The following is a 22,101-nucleotide window of genomic DNA, read 5'->3' as shown; positions in this document are numbered from 1 at the left end:
CTTGCCAGGGCCGGAGAGCGGAGGAAATTTGCTCGGGAAAGGAATGCGAAAGACGGTTTAAGGACTGACGCTGCCACGAGGAAAACGAGGAGGTGCGACATTTTTCTAGTCTACGTGGAGACTCGTTTTTTTCTTCTTGTCAAAGGTAAAAAAAAAAAAAAGATTTTCCTCTGTCTGTTATATTTTCCTCTCTCCTCTCTGGTGCATTTATTACGCACTCTTTCCAAAATCGCACTCACTTGAATGCTTGAATGTACAGACTGTCCAATACTTTTCAACTTCAAGTCACACTGCAGGTAAGCACGCTGCTTTCATACAATAATAAACACAAGTTCTGGATTGATCGAAAACACACATGGAGGAGCTGGGGCATTTTTTACTGAGCTGGTGTGTGCGTGTGTGTGTGTGTGTGTGTGTGTGTGTGTGTGTGTGTGTGTGTGTGTGTGTCAGATGCACAGGTCATTTCTGTTGAGGATTGATTATTATTATTATGAGGACGCATGCTGTTTCTGGTGGCAGCCGCGTGCACGTCTGCGCCATCATCATCATCATCATCATCATCATCATCATAATCATCATCATCATCATCATCATCCCCCCGTGTGCGCGCCCGGCCGTCACTGCGCGCGTCACATCAGATCAATGCGGGTTATCGTGTAATAAGCTCACGTGATCGCACGGTGACGACAATCAACCTGTCAAAGTCGCCGTGTGTGTGTGTGTGTGTGTGTGTGTGTGTGTGTGTGTGTGTGTGTGTGTGTGTGTGTGTGTTCTTAGCCCAGGCATCCCCGCCATCTGTGCTCCGTGTGGTGGCTCAAGTTCTGCCCCAGATAAAGTGCGCCACTGCCTGTGACCTGATTCATACCAATAATCACACACACACACACACACACACACACACACACACACACACACACACACACACACACACACACACACACACACACACACACACACACACACACACACACGCACACACACACACACACACACACACACACAGAGTTTTTATTGATGTGCCACAAGTTGGGAAAAAACAGTTAACACAAAATAAATTCCTGAGGTTGTTGTTTATTTAAAGAATACCCCCCCCCCCAAAAAAAAAACAACCAATCTACCAATGTGTTCAATATGGAAATGTGAAATAACACATGCATAAACATGAATGCAGTTTTCCCCAATTGTTCTATTTACGTTATTATCGTATTTCCATTTCTAAAGTATCAGGTGTCCTCCAGCCATGTGTCCTATGTCCTGTGCTTCCTTTATGAATGACTGGGAAGTGGGAATGTTTGCTCTTCTCAGTGGGGAAATACATCTTTGGAACTGGGACATTCCTCTTGCGGAAGTGGAATGTTTTGCAGAGCTCCCCAATAAAACTGCTTTTGTGCATGTACGCGAGAAACATTTCTTAATGATGTACTTTATGATAAACAGCGAAAACATTTTGTTGCCTTACCCTCCGCGGTGAACTAGCTGACCATAACTGCAGTATTTTTATGTGCGACTCATCAGCCACTTGGACGATTTTACAAGCAGTATTTCATCAACGTGATTTATTATATGGGCGATGACGCTGTTTATCACTTATATGCTGATTCTCTTGGGGAAACCTTGCTGGCTTTACTGAGCAGCAGGACTGTTCAAATGGTAACTTGAATGTTCCGTTAAATACACTTTTTTTTTTGCATATTTCATACTATTGTTCACAGATGATACCCTTACCTTTTTTTTTTTTTTTTAAAGTACACACATATTTTCATTGACTTCTCACAACTTTTATTCATGACGTTTTTTGTTATTGTACTTTTTGCTCTAAACTGCCCAAAGGAATATAAACGCCTCTGCAAATATTCATAATTTTGATTGTGCACGGTCAGGCCTCCCTAGTACAGGCACACTTTAACAAACGGGACTCCCAACATGTGGTAACTAACAGAGTTGAACCAGCGCAGTGTGGTTACAGAGATAGATGCTGTGCTTTAAGGCAGCTTTCATGAATCAGCTTAAAGAGGTCAGTCCACAGGCGCTCTGCTGAGGTCGGGTGTGCGTTGAGGTAATTGGCAGCCATTGTGGCAACCCACTGTGGCATATAGACGAAGGCTTGGACATATGAGCTTTTCAAACAGTGTTTTGATTCTATAATTAGAAAATATCTCATCTTTTTATAGACGTTACCACCAGGGGGTAAAAAGCGCCAGAGCCTTTTAGTCTGAAATCGAAAACTCAGCGTTTTACCTCCCGAATCCACTAAATAAAGCCCACGTGAGTTCATGGCAGCTGAAGAGCAGAGACTTTTATCAAGTCACAAGCTTTTCCACTCTGTGAAATCTATTGTCATCGCAGGGCGTGCAGGCGGATTGTTATTGATCGCGGGTCTGGTCGATGCACAGGGATCGAAGCTGAGGGTCAGAGAGTTGAGGCCCTTGAAGGGTGATTTTATTTTTTTACAGACCTGACTGACGTACATGAACTAAACATGACGTACATGAACTAAACATGTATCCGTCGTGTCGTGTCAGACTGAAGGTGTGAACATGATCCGCCAGGCTGGGACGGCTCTATGATCAGGTGAAGTGTGTATTGTCTCAGGTCCAGTTGTAAAATGTGGATGCTTTCTGGCTGTCAGCATTCATAGGCAATGAACAGAATCCTCAGTGTTGTGCTCGTTAGAGACTTTTACTTTGAAAGTGGAGGTCAGGGTCTTTATATAGAGGCCTGCAACTGACACATACGGTTGTTCAAATTCAAAATAGTCTATTTTCTACTTTTATTTAGTTTTCAGCACTTATATATTCTGATCTAGAAAGGTGTTGTTTGATAAGCTTGATACTACTTTTAATGTAAATTAACAGGACTTAAGACCTGCTGTCATCTGATCGTTGCATGCTATTCATATAATAACTATAATAATAATTATAATAATTCGTATAAAAACTATTCCTAATTGATCCGATAAATATTCAACCAGTCGCCACACACATTTGCAGTTTTTCTTGGTGTCTGTTCTTCTAACAGCGGATATATATTGTGGAACCTGCTGAAAGTAATCCTCATTCTCTTCAGAGTTTCTTCTCTCCTCCAAGAGAATGAACGAGGAGGAAGCAGGAAGCCAGTAACCAGAGACACAAACCCGAGAAGCATCACTTCATCAGTGCGATCTGATAGGAGGAGGGAGTTTAGCTTCATTTATTTATTTATTTTATCCCTGGAGTTGTTGTGGTGATGTCATGCTGTTGAACGCCTCGGTGCGATAGTGACTGGAGCGCAGGATGAAAGTACATGAAGTACTGCAGCACGTCTCCTCCTCTCTGCCTCTTCGTCTGTTCGTTTAACTTAACACCCCCCCCCCCCCCCCCCCCCCCATGACTCTCATTTTCACCTCTCTTGCCCTCCCCTCCTCTTCTGTCTTCTTCCTGCCCTCCATCATTGTCAGGAGCGGCATCAGCAGCGGCAGCATCGCTGTGTTACATAACAAAGGATTTTTTTTCTTTTTTTTTTGTCGGCACACAAGGGCCCTTTCGGCTGGCGAGACTCGTGGCACGTAGCCTTTTGTGAGGATGACACCCAGAAATGACCAGAATGGGCGGCGCGGTGACCTCGAACGACCCTCCGCCGCACCGATGAATAGACATGTGTGACTGCGGGGAAAATAAATACACAAACAGGACGGAGGGGAGCAGACTGAGATAAATACTGTATGAGGAGAATAAAAGTGGACGCAGGTTACACAGTCGGTCTCGGTGCCGAGTCGTTGGGCTTTGATGAGGTTTGCCTCTGCTGAGGCTTGTTTTGTATTCCAGCGATCGGCTTCTGCAGTCATCTGATGCTTTTATGCAATTTGTTTATCGACGAGGTTGTTGTTGTTGTTGCTTTTTCTTTCATTTCGTTTCATTTTTTTCCTTCAGCTCCTTATGCCCCGCCTTCAAACAAACAAGTCTGATTCACAAAATGTGTTTCGAGCATGTCCGCCACCCTCAAAGAAGAGTTTGAAAATGTCGAACGTGTCCTGGCGATTTGCATCTGCTCAAAGTGGCCCGGGCCTGATATTACTTGACATTACAGTTACTTTCCAAGTAATTGAGTGAACAGAAAACATTAGAAACTTGTACACGTGTTGTTTAGTGGCCTTTTTGTTTTCTACTATCAGCAATAGTACTCACGTTAACTACTCAAGTACAAGTAGGAATACCGATTTAATGCGCCTTGACCTCGAGTTTTGGAAAAGTGGTAAAAGAGGAGTAAATCTATCTGTTAACATTAATAAAACATTGTTGTTGTTGTTTTAGAACTGAGAGGGTTAAGTAGGACGTCATAGAATAAATGTAATGAGGACATCTCAAACATTGTAAAGACTTTAATGTCAAACTGTCAGTGTGACAAGAATGACAATTTTAAACAATAAACAAATACACAATTCAGTAGTTTCCTATGTCATGATAAAGATGCCTTCAGTGCCTCGAAACACCCAATTTTAATTACTTTTTTTTTTTTTTTTTTTGGTGCAATTTTGAATGTTCTCTCACTGGAAACTCCCGACTCAGAAAGTGCAAAGTTTTGCAGAACTGCGTCACATAAGAGATAATAAACGAAGTACTCCGGAGAAAAACAAATCATTGCAGTTTTAAGTGGAAACAGAATTGGTTAGCCTGGTCTACATACTGCTGCTACTTCACTACTCTAGATTAATCTACAAATAACGCCCACATTACAAGCACGGTTTCACCCAGATTGGTTTTATACGGTGCCACGACGGAGATGTTTGTTGTTTCTCTGCAGATTTACGTCATTCGATTGGCTGCGATGGCTGCTGATCACGTGAACTCTCCTTACTTCGACTCTCAGCGGGTAACTTTGAGTTCCCAGCTTCTTTTTAATCCCAGACTGTTCTCTCAATTCAGGTCGACACCTGTTATCAAGTCATCGTCAACTGTTAATGAGACTTTTTTTTGTTCGATAAAGCCAAAAACTCAGCCACTCGCAGGCGTGCGACTTCACAGAGTGTGTACCAGAATGTGTTTTGAATCAGGTGACCACGACGCGTCGCTTTTCATCCAAAGCCACAGATATGAATCGACTCAGTGTTTCAGCTGATGTGAAGGGACTCCTCCTCGCGGAGTATTTACAGCTAATACAGAGAGCCGCACATGGATTATGTATGACCCCACGGGAAGATGCGTGACACGTGCGATACTATAATCCCGCTGTTGAATATCGCTGCACAAGTATCGTGATTCTCTTTACATCAACATGCTGACAATTAACCCCAGCAGGTTCACACCGAGCTCGGTTTTTGTTTTTGTTTTTCCCTTCCAGCTGGCGGTTTGTTGCATCCGGCCACAGCTTCTCACCCGTACAGCTACATTTACATTTTTAGGCATTTCTCTGGTCCTTTTAGGCTGAGTGAGTCGTTGTAAAAAAAAAGGTTGCTGCAGAGGCTTAGAAAGAAGAAGCTTAAATTGAATGGAATTAATTTGCGGCCTACAGTGGAGGCTTACTTCCCTAGATTGTACACAGTCTAATTGCTTTGCTGTGAGTGGGCAGCTCTGTCCTGATGATCTCGATTAGTTGATCAAGAGTTTGGACTGAGACGTGTTGGGGAAATAGTAGAAAATGTCCATATTACAGACAGAAGTTTGTCCCTGACGGGACCGCAACAACTCTTGACTTGTTCAACATACCAAAATGTGACAATCTTTTCTTGGAAACGGATTAACGGTAATAGATTACATGTTACACATTCAGACCAATCCAGATAACACCTCTATTATCTCTTAACACAGCCATTCTCAACCTCTTGGTGGTCGCGAGGTGATTTCAGGCGGTCGAGCAATGACGGTGTAAAACATTTAAGTTTACATTAGAAATAATAACTGACATGACTCTATTGAGCGAGTAGTTTTTCTTGTTTTTTCTCCCGGGGGTCACAACTCCTAAAGTTAAGAATGGACACATGAATGTAAAAAAATTTTGACCACATAAAATAGAATTCCACTTTTTTAGTGGATGAAAACATGAACAACTGCAATATTTTTCCGATATATTGGAAATCTGGGAGTAAATTCTCTACAGAATTTCACAGCTTCTCCTTCATACACCCAGTCTTTACAAACAGCCGCCATTCACTGAAGTTAAAAGGTGAGGACACATATTAAAACGGATATACAGACAATAAAGACTTCGTTTATAATCATAAGCATTTGCTTGATTTTATATCACCAACAGTGTAAGTTACCATCAATATAAACTTTGTGGGGCGGCTGTGGGGGTGTTTGGAGAGCGAGTCAATTCCAAGGGTTGGTGGTTTCATTCCTCGTCCCATTTGAGCAAAACTGTGAACGCAAATTCTTCCCGAAGGAGGTCGAGCGGTCGTTAAAGACTGCCAGAGTGCTGAAAATGTATTTTATAGATAAAGTCTATAACTTTTGTTTCTGTGTAAATGCGAGATGTCAGAACTCACACACACACACACACACACACACACACACACACACACACACACACACACACACACACACACACACACACACACACACACACACACACACACACACACACACACATACACACATTTCTTAAAGGACTGGATGCTGCTTAAATTCTGTCCTGAAATGACTGAGTGGACAAAACCCATCTTTGGGTTAAACGTCGGTCTGTGTGGGAGCGAGTGTGTCCGGGGTCAGATCTGACGACTGCACTGAGCGTGTCTTTGTGCCCCGATCCTACGCCGCTGGCACCGAGTCAGAGGAGAGGGAAAACAAGGGCACGTCTCACCGCCATAGTCCCGTGTATCCTGCTTTCTCCCCCATCAGTTCTGCAGCCTTCATCAGCCTCCGGCCGACACTAAAAACAATCATATTGCAGAGCAGTAAAGCAACCCTCCCCCCCCCCCCCCCCCCCCCCCCCCACCCCTCCTCTTTTGTTTGTCCTATTCAGAGCGGCCTCCTGCTCCCAATCAGCAGTTTATTAGCTTTTTTCCAGATGGTTCCGTAAAGACAGACAGGAAGCAGAGGAGACAGAGCGGGACACCATATTGCAAAGGTGAAGAACTCATAAAAATCTAGTTAACCACGTTATGAGAAAACCCTACTGAATCACAGACCTTTAAATTGTATAAATTTGCCTTTTTATCAAGTCAAGAGGGGGTTGTACGTTTGAGTTTTCCTGTCAAGACACTTATTAAAAAGAGACAAAAAGTTGTTTATTTTAATGTTAGGAGACAATGGAAAGTGTTTTGTTGAAAATGTTTGGAAAAGTAGACCAGATGAATAAAATATTAGCACTGAATTCTGCATGATTTGTGGGAGTTCTTGCTGATTAACTCAAACGAAGCTCAGTAAGGTTTGTGCACGATTTGAACTCGGTGATAAAATGCACAAATAACTTTCCCAATGATACTTCTCCTTGTAATCAAGCACAACTTTTTTAGCAACTTCACCAGTACTGCTAAAACCACAAATAAAGTTGCATTTGGTGATAAAAGCACGCGGATTATTCCTCAGCATACAGCAGCGAGCACCGGCCTCCCAACAGTACAGTCAATATATGAACCTGTCCTTGTGTTGTCTGGCACCCGGCCCTTCAGGATGCGCTAACCCCAGGCCGGCTCACTAATCTTCTCAGTCACCAGGCCACACCAGCAGAAGTATTTTTAGGGCTCAATCCATTTGGATATCATGGAGCAGGCATGGCATGATCCTCGCAGTTGTGCTAGGCTAAGCAGATTATCCCTGCAGCCTCATAGACTTAAACACACAGCGAGCTGGTGCTGCTCAATGTGCGTCCTGGAAAAGCATGGAACCGGCACCACCAGCAGGCCGGACAGGAACGACAGCATGTAATCGCTGACTCGATTGCACGTACCTGCATGAGGTATTGATAAGCCAGTATCAGCTGTTTTAAAAGGTTGGCAAACAAGTGGCTGAACATATGACAGCGATATAAAGGCAGAAAGCACGTCCACGTGTTTGAAACAGGTTTAAACGACACTGTGAGCTTCTCTGTGCCGGCTTTGTGGACCTGTGTTGACATGTTGATGAATAGATCCACTGTAATTAAAGTAGTTGTCGTAATGATGTCGACAACACAGACAGATCAACCAGGTAAAGTTGTATAAGTTCATGAGCCGACACAAGAACTGTGCAATACTTTTCACCTTGGCAAACCTAATTTAGTTTACTTTGAGAGTATTAAGGTAATATACATCACAATTCATCTCCCTTTTTTTTTTTTTAATTGAGGTCGTTTACAGTGTAAATAATCTGAATGACAATCAGATGTGTTTCTATTAGTTTCGCCTCTCACTTAATGAAAATGATAAGGACGGAACATCTTTCAAGACACACCATATGCCTCAGTAATAAACCAAGAGTATTTATGAACTGTTTGGTTGTTGTGTAATGGATTGCATCAATGTGTTTGGATGGTGAATAATCCAGCGAGTGTAAATCTTTTAGCATGAGCACGTTAATGTGGCACTGAACCTGACGCACATTTGAGGCTGAGGCTCATGTCTACACATGCAGTATATTCCTTGGAACTTAATCACTCTCACAGTAAAGTCAACAAGGTAAATGCCTCTTCAATAGGTCAAGTTTATTTATATATTTTAGTCATATTGAGTGTCTATGTCCCTCCTTCGATTAACTCCTGGATGTTGGTTCTCTTTGTTTAGTAATCAATAAATAATCAAACATATGTTGCTTTTATTTTTTATTTATTTATTTATTTTGAATCAAACTTCCCTCTCATGCACGCTAAAGCAACAATCATCCAACTTTGGCATTGGAGTTCATGCAGGACCAAAATGGCAGAAGCGTCTACAAGAGTAGCGGATGAAGATGAATGAGTGTTGCACTGAATTTGTTTAGTTAAAGAGAAGGAATGTGGCAGTGAAGTGCAAACCGTGCAGACAACTTAGTATTTCTGCCACATCTTTCTGTTTTTTTTTTTTTTACTCTTTTTGCTCGGGGTTTTCCCGTGTGTGCCGTCAGCTTTCCAGCAGCTTATGACATGAAAGCTCATCAAAGCATTTTGTCAATGTCATTTTCCTCTTCGAGACCAATAGTCTGCAACTGCATTTTTTTAGTTTGCGCATCCGATTCCTTCATACAAAAAGACTCTTATCTCCTAACTAAAAAGAGATAATAGATAGCAGCGAGCCCACTAGAAACACATTGAAAAGGTCAAATCGGCTCAAATTGATGGAAACTGCAAGTTTTAAAAATTATAATGCCGAAATGACTAAAGCAGCTGAAACAACTAAATTGGCCGATATTGCTCACAAGAAAAAGCAAAAGTTGGTTAAAATTGCTAAACATGTCTTTGATAAATGCAATTTGAGATAGTGTTTGTATGCATGGCAGCTGTGTTCTCTACACTCTACAGAAGCATATTTTGTGGCTCCAGATGAATTATATTTGGTATAAAGGGTGAGAAACGGCTGTCTTGGCTCTGAAACATGCAGACCTCTGTTCTATACTTTTATCATCCAAATTATCATTGTTGGAGCTTAAACCTCCAAACACTGGGCAAAAGGCCTCCAGGACAGCCTGAGATAGACAATCACACACATCCACATCTGGAGGGAATTTAGAGCCACAGGTAACTGAACAAGCAGGTATTTATGTTAAGATGACAAAGTCAGATTACCCAGGTAACAGTCTGCAACAGGCGGAACATGCAAACTCCAAACAAACAAATGTACCTTCCCATACAGCTTCTCACTGGGGAAATTGGCTATAAGACCTCTTTTTAAAAAATTCTAAATTGTTTGTTCATACAGCAAGTCGGAAAATGGCCTTTTCTAGGAAAGATCTTCTCAGAATGCAACATTTAGAAACTGTCAACACAGAAAAAATTAAACTTTTGCAAAATGCATAATAGTTAAGCATGAATATTGCAGTCGCATGTATTGTCTTTGTGCACACCCACTAGTCGACAACAAGAACAATGGAGGGCTGTTTGTGTTGCATACTGCAGACACCATAGCTTGAGGTCTTGTTTCCAGACTGTTGGTGATGGCTTGCCTTAAGTTGCTGTATTTAGTCTTTGTTCTTGAGTCTTGCATTGTACCATTTGCCCAGGCTTTTGACACGTTGCTCAGACATGGTTGGTATTGAGTAGTCACCAATGCATAACTTCACGTCTCTCAGCTCGCCCTTAACTATTGAGATACTTCGTGACTTTTCAGCTTGATTGTCATCCGGGCCCACTTGATGTTCTCCTGCAGTTTTGCAAGGAGTCGCCTGGTGAATGCTGCAGGAGTGGTCAGAGTGGTCATGTCATCCATGTATGCTTGGATAGGTGGAAGGCGGATCTTATTCTTAGTTCACCCCCCCCCACCATCCCCCATTTTGAGGCCCTGATGATGATCTCCATGGCCATTGTGAAGGCCAATGGTGAAATTGTACAGCCTGCCACGATGCCTATTTCTAAATGGTGCCATGATATTTTAAAGTCTGCTGTTGTAAAACAGAGTTACAGGTCTTTCAAGTAGGCTTTTGCTAGTGAGGTGATGGATAGTAGGACGTGGAAGAACTTGAAGGATTCTCAGAGGAGGCTAAAGGGAACTTGTCCAAAGGTATTGGACAGGTTGTAGAAGATGACATGGAGGTCTCTTTTATCCTTCTTTGCTGCTTGGATTTTTTTGTAAGATCATGCTGGTATGCTCTAAGCAACCAGAGAATCCAGGAATGCCGGCCTTCTGTACAGATGTGTCAACGTATTGTTCTTCTCCAGGTAGGTGGACAACCTCTGTGCTCCCATGCTGAAAAAGACTTTTTGCTCAACATTGAGAAGGCAGATTGGCTGGAATTGGCTGATGTCTGTCGCATCCTTCCCCTTGGGAATTAGCACACCTCCAGCCCTTTGCCACGCTTTGGGTATTACTCCTTTCTGCTATACTATTCTCATGAGCCTCCACAAACAGTGTTGAACGTCTGGGGCATTCTTGTAGAGCTTATACAGTACTCCATTTGGCCCAGGGGCTGATGCTGATCTTGCACGCCATACCGTATTCTCTACTATTTTGGATGGTCAGTCTCCATGTTGAATTCAGGAGACTGAATAGGTGTGATGTCACGTCGGATAACAAGGTGCTCGTGCCTTTTTATGTCATGGTGGACCTTTTTCAGACTCTCCACCAGCTCCTGCTTTGGAATTTTCAGGGTTCCACTTTTTTGAATTGATATCACCCATCCTTTACAACTTTTTCTCTGCTGTCCACAATTGTTACTCCAGTATCTTTGACAGGTCGTCGTCGTCCTTCTTCTTCTTCTTCTTCTTCTTCTTCTTCTTCTTCTTCTATATACATTGTTTCCCACTGCTCTTGTCGTCCCTGATGACTGTTTCCCTATCTCTCTTATCAGCAGCTTTTTCGACAATTATGACTGTTTCCCTTCTTATTTGTCTTCACTTGGCATCCTTATGGTTTACCATTTGAGAGTGGCGTGGGAGCTGTGTTTCAAATATGGGAAGTTGAAAATCTGTCTATACAGGAAAAAATCTACTTTTCTAAAATTCTTAATGCATGCACATGGACATTGTGGTTGCAGTCAGTAGTTTTTTTTTTTGTGAACACGCATTTGAATTTAACAGTGCTTCTCCAACAAAGCGTACATTTCCTATCGATTATTACACCATCATCTGGATCAATACAGTTACAAGACACTAGTCGAACTACACGATGAAGTGCAGCTAAAATGTTTATATTGTACTCTGTGCTTGTTCTCTTGTTGTTGCATTATAAAAAAAAATATAACAGCAATCAGTCGTCTAACAAACTTCAACGCTTTCGTGATCGTGATCGAAACAATGTCGTCTTTATATGTAACACTTCCGAATCAATACAGTTTCCAACAGTTCGTTCTCATGTAAGAAGCCCGAGAAGAAGGTCTGAAGTTACTCAACATGACTGTGGTTTTGTTAAAAAGTTAAGAAAAGTTCCTGCTCCGTACAAGTTATTATAATTAATTTCTTAACTGCGTGTACTTAAAGGCATAAATCACCACACTCCCTCTCAACACCTGAGATGTATAACTCTCTTTCGCTACAGGTACAATGATTGCTGGATATGTTAAAGAGTAGAAAACAAACTAACTGCTGCACATCAAATTCACATAAATGTTGTGTGAAGACAAATTATACCTCCTGAGCTTCATTTCATCTCCCTCTCGGTCTGTGAGTGGGCAGATGAGCTTTTGTCTTTTTACTGACTAACGGCAGCCATAAAGCAGCACTGCTGGAGGCGGCCATGTTGCTCGTTTGTTATTGTTATGTGAAAGCTTTAAACTGGGAATTGGGGACTTCTGAACTGGTAATTATGATTGTTCCCATCTGCATGAATGCAGCATTGCCCCACCAGTTCACATTAGTAAAACAACAAGGTCAACTGGAAATACCAATCTTCATCTGAGGAGATGGTGATGCAGTATTAGCATATGGAACACATAGTGTAAACAATTTCCTCAAGTTATGAGCTGACATATCTGAAATATCTCTTTTTTTTTTAATGACGTCTGACACTGAATTGTAATCACACCATATTTTTGTGAGGTTTTGTCTGGAGAGTTTCTCCCTTCTGCCTCATACACCTGTGGCTCTGTTAGCAAGCAGCTGCCACGCGGCATCGTAGCCATCAGCTGCTCATGTGTCCTCCCCCTGTGTGCAGGTGTTCGCCTCCCAACCCACCGCCCACCACGGCCCTCACCTGTGTGTTGCGGTGCTTCCCTTGTGAGCCGACCTGGGCTGGCAGTCCCTTCTTGCACCGCCCGCCAACTCCGCCCATGGTCAGAATGACGCGCTCCAAGACTTTTCAGGCGTACCTGCCGAGCTGCCATCGAACGTACAGCTGCATCCACTGCCGAGCTCACCTGGCCAACCACGACGAGCTCATCTCCAAGGTAGCCGGAGGGAACAGTGGCTTTACTTATTTTTGAGCCAATGAAAAACGTCATTTACGAAGCTTACAGCAATTAAAGAGGTGATCGGTGAAGATTAAAAGGGGGTAGAAGAGGAATTACAAACACATACAGCAGGCTGGACACCTGTGTGCCTGTCAGTCGCTCCCACAGTGTGAATGGATTATGTTATAAGCTGGATATTGGATTATGAATACACTTTCACTTTTTCCACTTGTGATCATGAAAACATACTCACCTGTGTACAGAGACCTTATGTCAGCTGCAGCACCGGCACAAGAAACCTGTTAAAGAAACATATTTCTTCAGGCAGCTTGACTCAAGCAGACTCTTATGTTGACAAATGTGATACTATAATAATAATGGCTGAATAAATTCAGTAAAATATGTCACATCATAGTATGTTACCTGATCAATGCTTTTCTCTGCACGTGATAAACGTTGGCACGTCGAGCATAACTATTACACGATACATCTGCCTCCAATGTTCCAAGCCAATATCACAAAATCTCTTGGGAGGAAAATGGAAGTTTATCACTTTTTTAATGCCAACAACACTCCTTCACCTGCATGTTTGATAAGGTGGCTAAAAAAAAAAAATGAAACAGCTGCATAAGCCCTAAAATGTGAAACATTGCGGCAGGAACAGCTCAAATGGCTAGCAGTAATGGCAGCCTATATTTAAAACAGATAGACTGTGATAAAATGTCTACAGTGTTTTAATTGAAAATTTCATAAATGCGACATGGACCAAATATAGCAAAATGCTAAAAACAAACATGAATACGTTGCATAAAAGTTACAGGGGTACATTTTAATTGAAAAAGATGATTATGTATCAGCCAATTAGGTTCATCAGTCAAAGTAGACATGTAAATAGATTCTATTTCAAGACTTTAAGACTTTTCTCATCTCAACATGTAGCTTTTACATAGAAACCAAAATCATGCAAGCTTTTCAATGATGTGTTATAATAGTGCAGTGACTGGATTTTATGCAGAGTTGTTACTCTGTATATGCAGATACATAAATGCCTTCTTTTTCTTGTTTGTTTTCAGTCGTTTCAGGGCAGCCAGGGCAGAGCCTACCTGTTCAACTCAGTGTGAGTATCCGTCTCAAAGAGCCAAAACTCTTCCTGTCCTTTCAACTGTCTTTTTTTTTTTTTTTATGTCTGAGATGTTTTGTTTTTTGAAGCCCCAGTGTTACAGAGCCTGTCTCTCGCTCATAGCGCTGTCATTACTTATTCATCGATCCATCTTTTATCATCTTGATCTAACTGAGGATCTCAGGCGGGCTGGAAGTGATTTTAGTTTATTTTCAGTGTAAGGCAGTGTACATCAGGTCATCAGTCCATTACAGGGAAAACACAGAGGGAAAGAGGCAGAATCTCTGTCTTTAGATTGTACCTGGATAAATGTCATAACACACACACACACACACACACACACACACACACACACACACACACACACACACACACACACACACACACACACACACACACACACACACACACACACACACACACACACACACACACACACACACACACACACACACACACACACACACACCGGAAGAACGTGCACCAGTTGAAACGTGAATGAGGTTGTATGACTCTCCTGTCAGCGTACCCTGTGTGAGTGGGAGTGAGGCAGCGATCCTCTCAGCGCACATCATTCAGCAGTTTTTGTTTTTTAACTTTTCCCTCTGTGCTTCCCTTCGACTCAGGGTGAACGTTGGGTGCGGCCCTGCAGAGGAGAGAGTTCTGCTGACGGGCCTGCACGCCGTAGCAGATATCTACTGCGAGAACTGCAAGACGACCCTGGGCTGGAAATACGTAAGCATCTTTGCCTCGCCTCTGCTGGGGTGGATAGCATCACCAAGTGCATCCAAATTTAGAGGACTAGAAACTGAGAGGCTGTTATTACAACATACCCTAATTTTATTTGTATCCTAATTACATTTGGACTCCTCTTCAGTCAGAGTCACTGCAGCAGAACAGCTGTAGGCTCATGTAATTATGAGATCAGCTTGTCAGAGCAAATGGAGACATGAAGGAGAAGTCTTTATTTATATTGAGTGACTTGATGAGCTTTTCTTGTTTTGAGGGATCACCGGGTTCAGCTGCAGGGGTTTGGGGTTTTTTTGTCTTTCAAACTTTCCTTATACAATATATGTAAGCTTTTATGTTTTAACTAGAGCTGTGACTTTACCACATTCGTTTGTTTTCATTTAATAGAGGAAAATTTAACACATTTAATTATATTTTCTTACATTTCAACGCAGAACATTCCTCAGTGCACCTGAAAAAGTTGCATTTAGCCACAAACTGGTCATTATAAGTACACAGTTTGGTCACTGCTGGGGTGCTTTCAGTATGGCCGCCATCTTGGATGAGGACCTGCTTCGCTGCCTCCAGTCTATTATTCACTTGTATTGAGAAAAGAGATCCTTATACAAACAAAATAATCAGAACTCATCAAAATTTCAACTGCTTTACTCACGTTTGGGTTTCTTTCAAACAGCAGACACTTAACTGGGACTGAGGTTTAGAAATGTTGATTTCAAAGAGCTGTGTTGTGACTTATCTAACTAACATAATAGTTATAACAGTATCATAGTGTGAAGCCACATTTTCAATGTACAAAAGCATCCTGGATCATACACAGCTCCCATTTGTAACAAAGCAAACCTAATGAAAAGGTGTCAGAGATCCACTGAGTTATGACTAATTTAATTATGCGGCGGTGAAACGGGTCCTCATCCAAGATGGTGGCTTTGTCACAGTGCCAATCAATGAGGAGTCTACTTTCACTATATACTGTTGCATGTAAGAGCACGTTGCTGTGGGATGAAAGCATAGCTAACAGCATGGCTTTGTCCAAAATATGCAACAATGAAATTTACATATCACCCAAGCAGTTTGCATCTTTGGTATCGTCGATGCTAAACTTATAGCGACAAGGATTAACACCTAAGTCAATGTTAAGGTTATTATTAGTGTTATACTTAAATGGGGAATGAACTTCACTTATTCGCATTTTGGCTGCTTCAGCAGTATCAAAGTACTGCTGACACACACACACCAAATTAAAATGTGATAAATTGTGATAAATGAATTATAAAGCCCCTAATTAATTACATTAATATTTTAAGCTGCGGCCCATGGCTAGTTTTAACAGTAGGGACTTTAAATTTTTAACGCATTTGTTGTAGTTAGGGTGTAACTGTGCAGCTCTATAGACAGAGCGGCCTTGCAGGTGAACAGGTCTTGAGATGAATTGGTATTGATTGCAAGACTACGGACATTTCAGGGTACACGTGGAGTGTGCATTTAGCGCAAGTAGTATTTTAGGTCCGGACTGAGGTTGAACTAAACAGGACCCTCACATGTTAGCGGTCTTCATAAATCAACAGAGCCGAGCATGTGCAGCTGTCACGGGTGAACTCTGTCGGCAGGAAAGGGAGAGTTTACATTGTGGGCACGTGACTGTATCCTTGAAGGGGTTAACACGCAGACACACACACACACACCACACAACAGTATCCTTGTTGTTTGCCTCCTCAGAAGGCTCTATTGACCAGGAGAACCTTCCTTTCCCTCTCACTGTATTCACAGCTGCTTAAAACCGTATTCTTTAACCTCTCTGCCCAAAAATAGCTGTTTGGCTCACGGCGCCCGGTAAACACCTGGTGAACCAGCTTCAGAAGTAGCTTCTATTCCCATCCAGACCCCACAAGGCAGAGAAAGCAGAGGTCACACGCACGCACATGCACACAGGCACTGAATAGGGCCTAATGGAGGGCTGCCATTAATATCAGTTGCAGCAGTGTAGGTTTTCTGCACTCATCAAAGTTCTATTGAGGGGCTTGACCCACTGCACTTCTGCACCGAGAAATCTGATAGCATGCTTCTGCAGCCCTGAACCAAAATAGACAAAGACAAAACTAGGTACAGGCACTCCACAGTGAAAGAACGTTTGTATTGGCCGACTCTGTGGCTGCTTTGAAAGTCTCGCAGTGAGCCGGGGGGCTCCGGGCTGGAGCACAAAGCTGCTAATGGACCTGGATGGTTGGCGGAGGCCGTCGTGGCGTGCCATTTGTCATGAAACTAGCTAATGTTGCTTGTTCATTTTGTTCAAAAGCATAACATGGGAGAACACATGTTTTCAAACTGAATGTTGAATCAAAATTACTACAGGTATTATGAAGTATTCACATTTATTAAAGCAATCATGCTAACAAAAGGCCACCGGAAACTGCACTTAATGTGTGTATTCAACATAGTCTGGAAATATGTAACAGCGTTGTCACTTCTGTCTTTATCTTTGTCCTCAGCAATAAAGTAGAGAAGAAAACACAGTTGTAGAGTCAGAAAAAAACTCATAGCGGGCCAGCATCTCTCCAAAAAGAGTTCACCAGCCAGATAAAAGAATTATCTTTATATAAATATCTGTTGTGGACACCAGACTTCTTGTTTTCTGTAGAGCTCCTTCAGAAAGGACCATTGAGAATTGATTGGTAGTTTCCAAAGTTTTGTAAAGAAAAGAAAGTGTTTTCATTCATTAAAAAAACATCCTCATAGATGTCAAGAAAAATTCTGAAAAAATTTTAAGCATGGTACCTTGCACATCCAACATTACCTTCTTAATATAGCAAGTTAACAACAGTCAGCGGCCTGCATTAAACATCATTACATTTCCAAAAACAGAACACTCGTCTCGGCCTTGAGATACTTAAATGATACTCAATGTTTGCTCAAAAGATGATGTTTGAATATTTATTTTGCTAGCATTGGTATCATCCCAGCATGAACTAATGGAACAAAGTCCAGAGGACAAAATGCTTGATATATAAAAAAGAATACTGTTGGTATGAGCTACCATTTGACATAAAATGCCTTTAACTCTTTTCTCTCACCTTTTTTTATTTGGTATCGGATCAGAAAGGAGATCAGTGGTATCGCACATCACTTTACAGAGAGCTGTAATGGGGTTCAAACATCAGCTCTGGTGCTTGTTTTTTTAAAAATCCCATTCATTTTTTTCTTAGAAGAATTTGTATTACGCACCTCAGTGGAAATTCACGTTACTGCTTGCAGAATCAGAGCTCCGTTGGCTGTTATGAGGCTCAAGAACGTAGCCTTTGGGGTTTTGGCATACCTTTAGTCATTAGAGACGCATTTTCTGCCAAAGTACGATATGACGATCCAACGTGGCTGGAGAGTTTTGGTTGTGCTCCTCTCCAGTGTTTAGTGAATGATGGTTATATAACCGGCTTCCACAGAGCCAGGAGCAGAAACAGGCCAGGACTGAGTGAAGGATTTTTAATACCCAGCTGAAAACACTGTCCTATGTGGTGGTTTTATTTTTGTTTTGTTTTTTATTCTGCTTCTATGTTTTCCAACTTGTTGTCGTTTTGGCACTAAAGCATATCCTCTCCTTGTCCTCTTGCTTCTCCCTCCAGGAACACGCCTTTGAAAGCAGTCAGAAATACAAAGAGGGCAAGTTCATCATCGAGCTGGCCCACATGATCAAGGACAACGGCTGGGACTGAGAGGCAAACAGTCCGGTGACAAACTGCAGCGGAGGAGAGGAGGGGAGGGCACGGGCTGGCGGGGTGGAGGGGAGGGCACGGGAGGGGAGGGGAGGGAAGGGAGGGAGCGGTGGGCGAGTCGTGATTGGTGGGCGGGTGTGTGACTTTGGTTTGGCTGATTTACCATTAACCTCTGTAACTTGCTGCCCATCCCTCCCTACGACACCTCTCGGTGTAAACACACCCACAATCTCTCGATCTCTCTCTCTCACACACACACACGCACGCACACACACACACGCACACGCACACGCGCACGCACACACACCAAGGTCTCAGACATCCCAGTTCGATAGAGAGAAGGATCAGGCAGGCTTGTATGCAGCTAGCAGGACTAGGTGACTGGCCAGCAACAGTAGAGCAGATGATATGTCTCATTGTTGTGTGTGTTTTCTTTTTTTTTTCTGTTAATTGAAGTATTATTTGATGTAATTAAAAAAAAAAAAAAGCTGGTAACACTCCCTCTATACACACTAAGAAACTCCCTCATTGTGCCGGTAAAATCTGTTGTTAACTGGTCCAGTTGGTCCATCCTGGTGGGGTCCAGTGGCCCCGGTTGGGGAGCTGACTGGTATTCACCCTGTACCCAGCGTGAATGAGATGACCTAAGATGATTATAGCAAATCCAGCTGATCGCTGCCATGCCAGCTGGGCCAGTGATGAGGCCTGGTGCTGAGGCTTGGCACGGAGGCCCGAGCACATGGTTGTGGTGGAGGATGGGGGGGTGGGGGGGTGGTGAGTGCAGGGATTGTCATCCACCAGGCAGCTCACTCAACATGGTGGGGAGGGGAGGATCCTGATCCAGTTATGTAGTAGCTTTGATGGCTTCTGGCTAGGATCCACGCCGTGTCTTGCCAGTGATGCAGCTCAGGATGGGCAGGGTGGGCCGGCAGTGAAAGAGATACAGACGGGCAGACACCAGCTTTCCTAAAACCTCACAGGAATTTGCCCTCACAGCAGCAAAGAAGGACCCCCGCCAGGTCTTTTTACATCGTTCGACACCCCGGGTGGCGTAAGACGATCTGCTGATCCTGCTCGACTTTGTCTGGTGTCGGTTGATGCATCGCTGCGTCCACCTTTGGTAAATTGCCCGGTAGAATTACAAAACACAAACAAATGTCTCAGGTCATCCACTTTGGCTGGGATTCCCAAAGATTCGCGAGCACTGTGTGCATCTTTCTGCTGTTGTAGGTCTGACGGAGCAAATTTAATGAGACATTTAACACGACAACCTGCTCATGCAACAAAACGATTTCATCTGCAGAAGCTTACAGAAACGTATGCATGACAAGTATCACGATGCAGGGGGCGGAAATACTCTCAGAAGTGTTGCTTTTAATGAAGTTGTACACTTCCTCAGATTTTTGGTTGTAGATTTTGTTGTTTTTGGTTGGCTGTACATGTGATTAATCTGTCTGATTTTCACTCCTGCAGAATTGAGTCATTTCTTTTGGATCTTTCGTGCATGAGGGTCCTCGTCTGTGTATGACACCTGGGTAATACTTGCGATACCATCAGTGGGACACATTGCTCATGTGGCTCAATGCCAGCTTTTCTTTGCCAAGGTCAGGATCTTGACTGACGTACTGGACATGGCATTCTTCAATGGAAAAATCACGTTTTCAATGAGAGAATCTGCTTCCATTCCTTGCAAATGCGGCATTAATGCATGCTTGATATAAACCCAGTTTTCCGACTAGTTCTGTAATAGGTCATCATCGCGCTTTTGTGGAAAGAACTATTCGCGTGGATTAGAGTGGCAATGAAAACCTTGTGCTGTAACATCTGACCAGTTTCACCTTAGTCCGGTTGGAGCAGTGAGCTCCTCTTTCAGCGGCACAGAACACCCACAAGATTAAATGTGATCCCGGTTTAGAAAAGTAAAATTAGTGTCTCTCTCTCTCTCTCTCTCTCTCTGTCTCACGGTATTCTGCAAACTTTGCACCAGAAAGTTTCCCTCTCTTTGGCGAGCCCTTTCCAGTTAAAGCTAAACAGATATCCGTCTGCAGCTGACCACTCAGCAACTTTAAAACCCAGCACAACCAAAGAACCCACCCATCAACAATAAATTGACCAAACAAAAGATTTCTTTTTGCTTGGGCAACGTGTTGCAAAACAAGGGGTGTGTGTGTGTGTATAGCTGAAAGCCAAGGTTGTGGATAGCCTTTCTCTGTGATATATATATGATGCATTATGATTTTGTAAACAAAAGATATTAATATATGAATATATTCTATTTACTGTACTCATCAGGAGGATCACCGTTTCATGTCAACCTCTGTGTTACAGACTGTAAATAATGTTAATGTATTGTGTTTTATCTATGATCCATACGATGATGAATGAATATGATTTAGGTCATGTCATGCTTTCTCTCTGGTACCCCACATTGGCTGTACGATAATACTTTTTTACTGAAAAATGTTTCAATTTTATTGTCTTTTGTAAAAGGAGGATGCTGATGTTGACTATATATCATTGGATCTTCATCTAATAAAATGCACCTTGATATCTGGAGCTGTTAAAGGGTTTGATTCATACAACTCTAAAAACATAATCAATGGGTCCTCTGGGAAACGTTCAACACTGGACTCGTACGTGACTCAGACGTTGGCTGACACAGTTTACAGCCTGCAGCCACTTTGTTCCGTACGTACACCTGTTCGCCTACACACTATTGCGAATCAGCGAATCACATGGGAGCAGTTCAGTGTGTTCAGGTATGTAGACATGGTTCAAACTGAGAGAATGAGGAAGAAAAGTGATTGAAGAGACTTTAACCTTGACATGGTTGGTATCCTCGCTGAGTATTTCAGAGATTGTTGCTCTATGGCTCGAAAAACAGAAGAGCGACAGTGATGTGGGCCAAAATGTTTGTTGACGGTAGAGAGCAGAGGAAAATGGCCAGACTAGCAGGAAACAGTTCACACAGGCTCAACAAAAGATGGACAAAAGCAGATCTTTTTACTAATTATTTTTGCTGACCATGCACTTTACTTCATGACCACATCGCTATCCTCCTTCCAGCAGGGAAACACACCAAATCACTTCAAACTGGTTTCTTGAACAAGACAATCACTTTTAATGGTGGCACTATTTGTGTTAGTGGAAAACCAGTTTTCGTTTCTGTTGTTGTGAACCAATAAATACCAATAGTGGGATTAAATTTTGGAAGTGGATTTAGTAACACAGCACAAGTTACTGTCATCACTGAAAAACTTCAATGTATTGTTGGGGGTATTTCATATTTAAAAGAAAGAATACTGCTGTACTGTTGGATTCCAGCTGTGCACCAGTTGGTTGAATAGAACAACGGCACCATTGAGTTTTATTGCTGCAATCAGACAGAAACAAGACAAACAGACTCATCATCTCAAATATCAACCAAGATGGAAGTGAGCAGAAGCTCTGGAGGCACAATGTGTTTTGCTGTTAGCGGATCCAACATTAGATAACCATTACCATGAAGCTTTCTATTCATAAACAGCATATTCACTGAAGTGGCGACAGGAATCCTCACAAATCATCTTTATGAGTACAAGTACAAGGAAGTTTAAGATAAAAATAAGATTTCCTTGCAATT

General features: G+C 42.5%; 1 protein-coding gene across 1 annotated transcript; it reads left to right on the top strand.

The window, feature by feature from the left end:
- ypel2b (yippee-like 2b) lies at positions 1–18,513 on the top strand. The gene is made up of 5 exons (XM_080458984.1): positions 1–145; positions 12,671–12,902; positions 13,979–14,022; positions 14,652–14,760; positions 18,390–18,513. Exons 2-5 carry the CDS (start codon positions 12,786–12,788, stop codon positions 18,477–18,479), a joined length of 360 nt encoding a protein of 119 aa, XP_080315110.1. The 5' UTR covers positions 1–145; positions 12,671–12,785; the 3' UTR covers positions 18,480–18,513.
- The last annotated feature ends 3,588 nt before the right edge of the window (positions 18,514–22,101 follow it).

This window comes from Lipophrys pholis (genome assembly GCF_963383615.2).
Source record: "Lipophrys pholis genome assembly, chromosome: 3".
Taxonomy (NCBI): Eukaryota; Metazoa; Chordata; class Actinopteri; order Blenniiformes; family Blenniidae; genus Lipophrys; species Lipophrys pholis.
The sequence above is the reverse complement of the archived record's forward strand: the minus strand, read 5'-3'. Positions and strand labels throughout refer to the sequence as shown.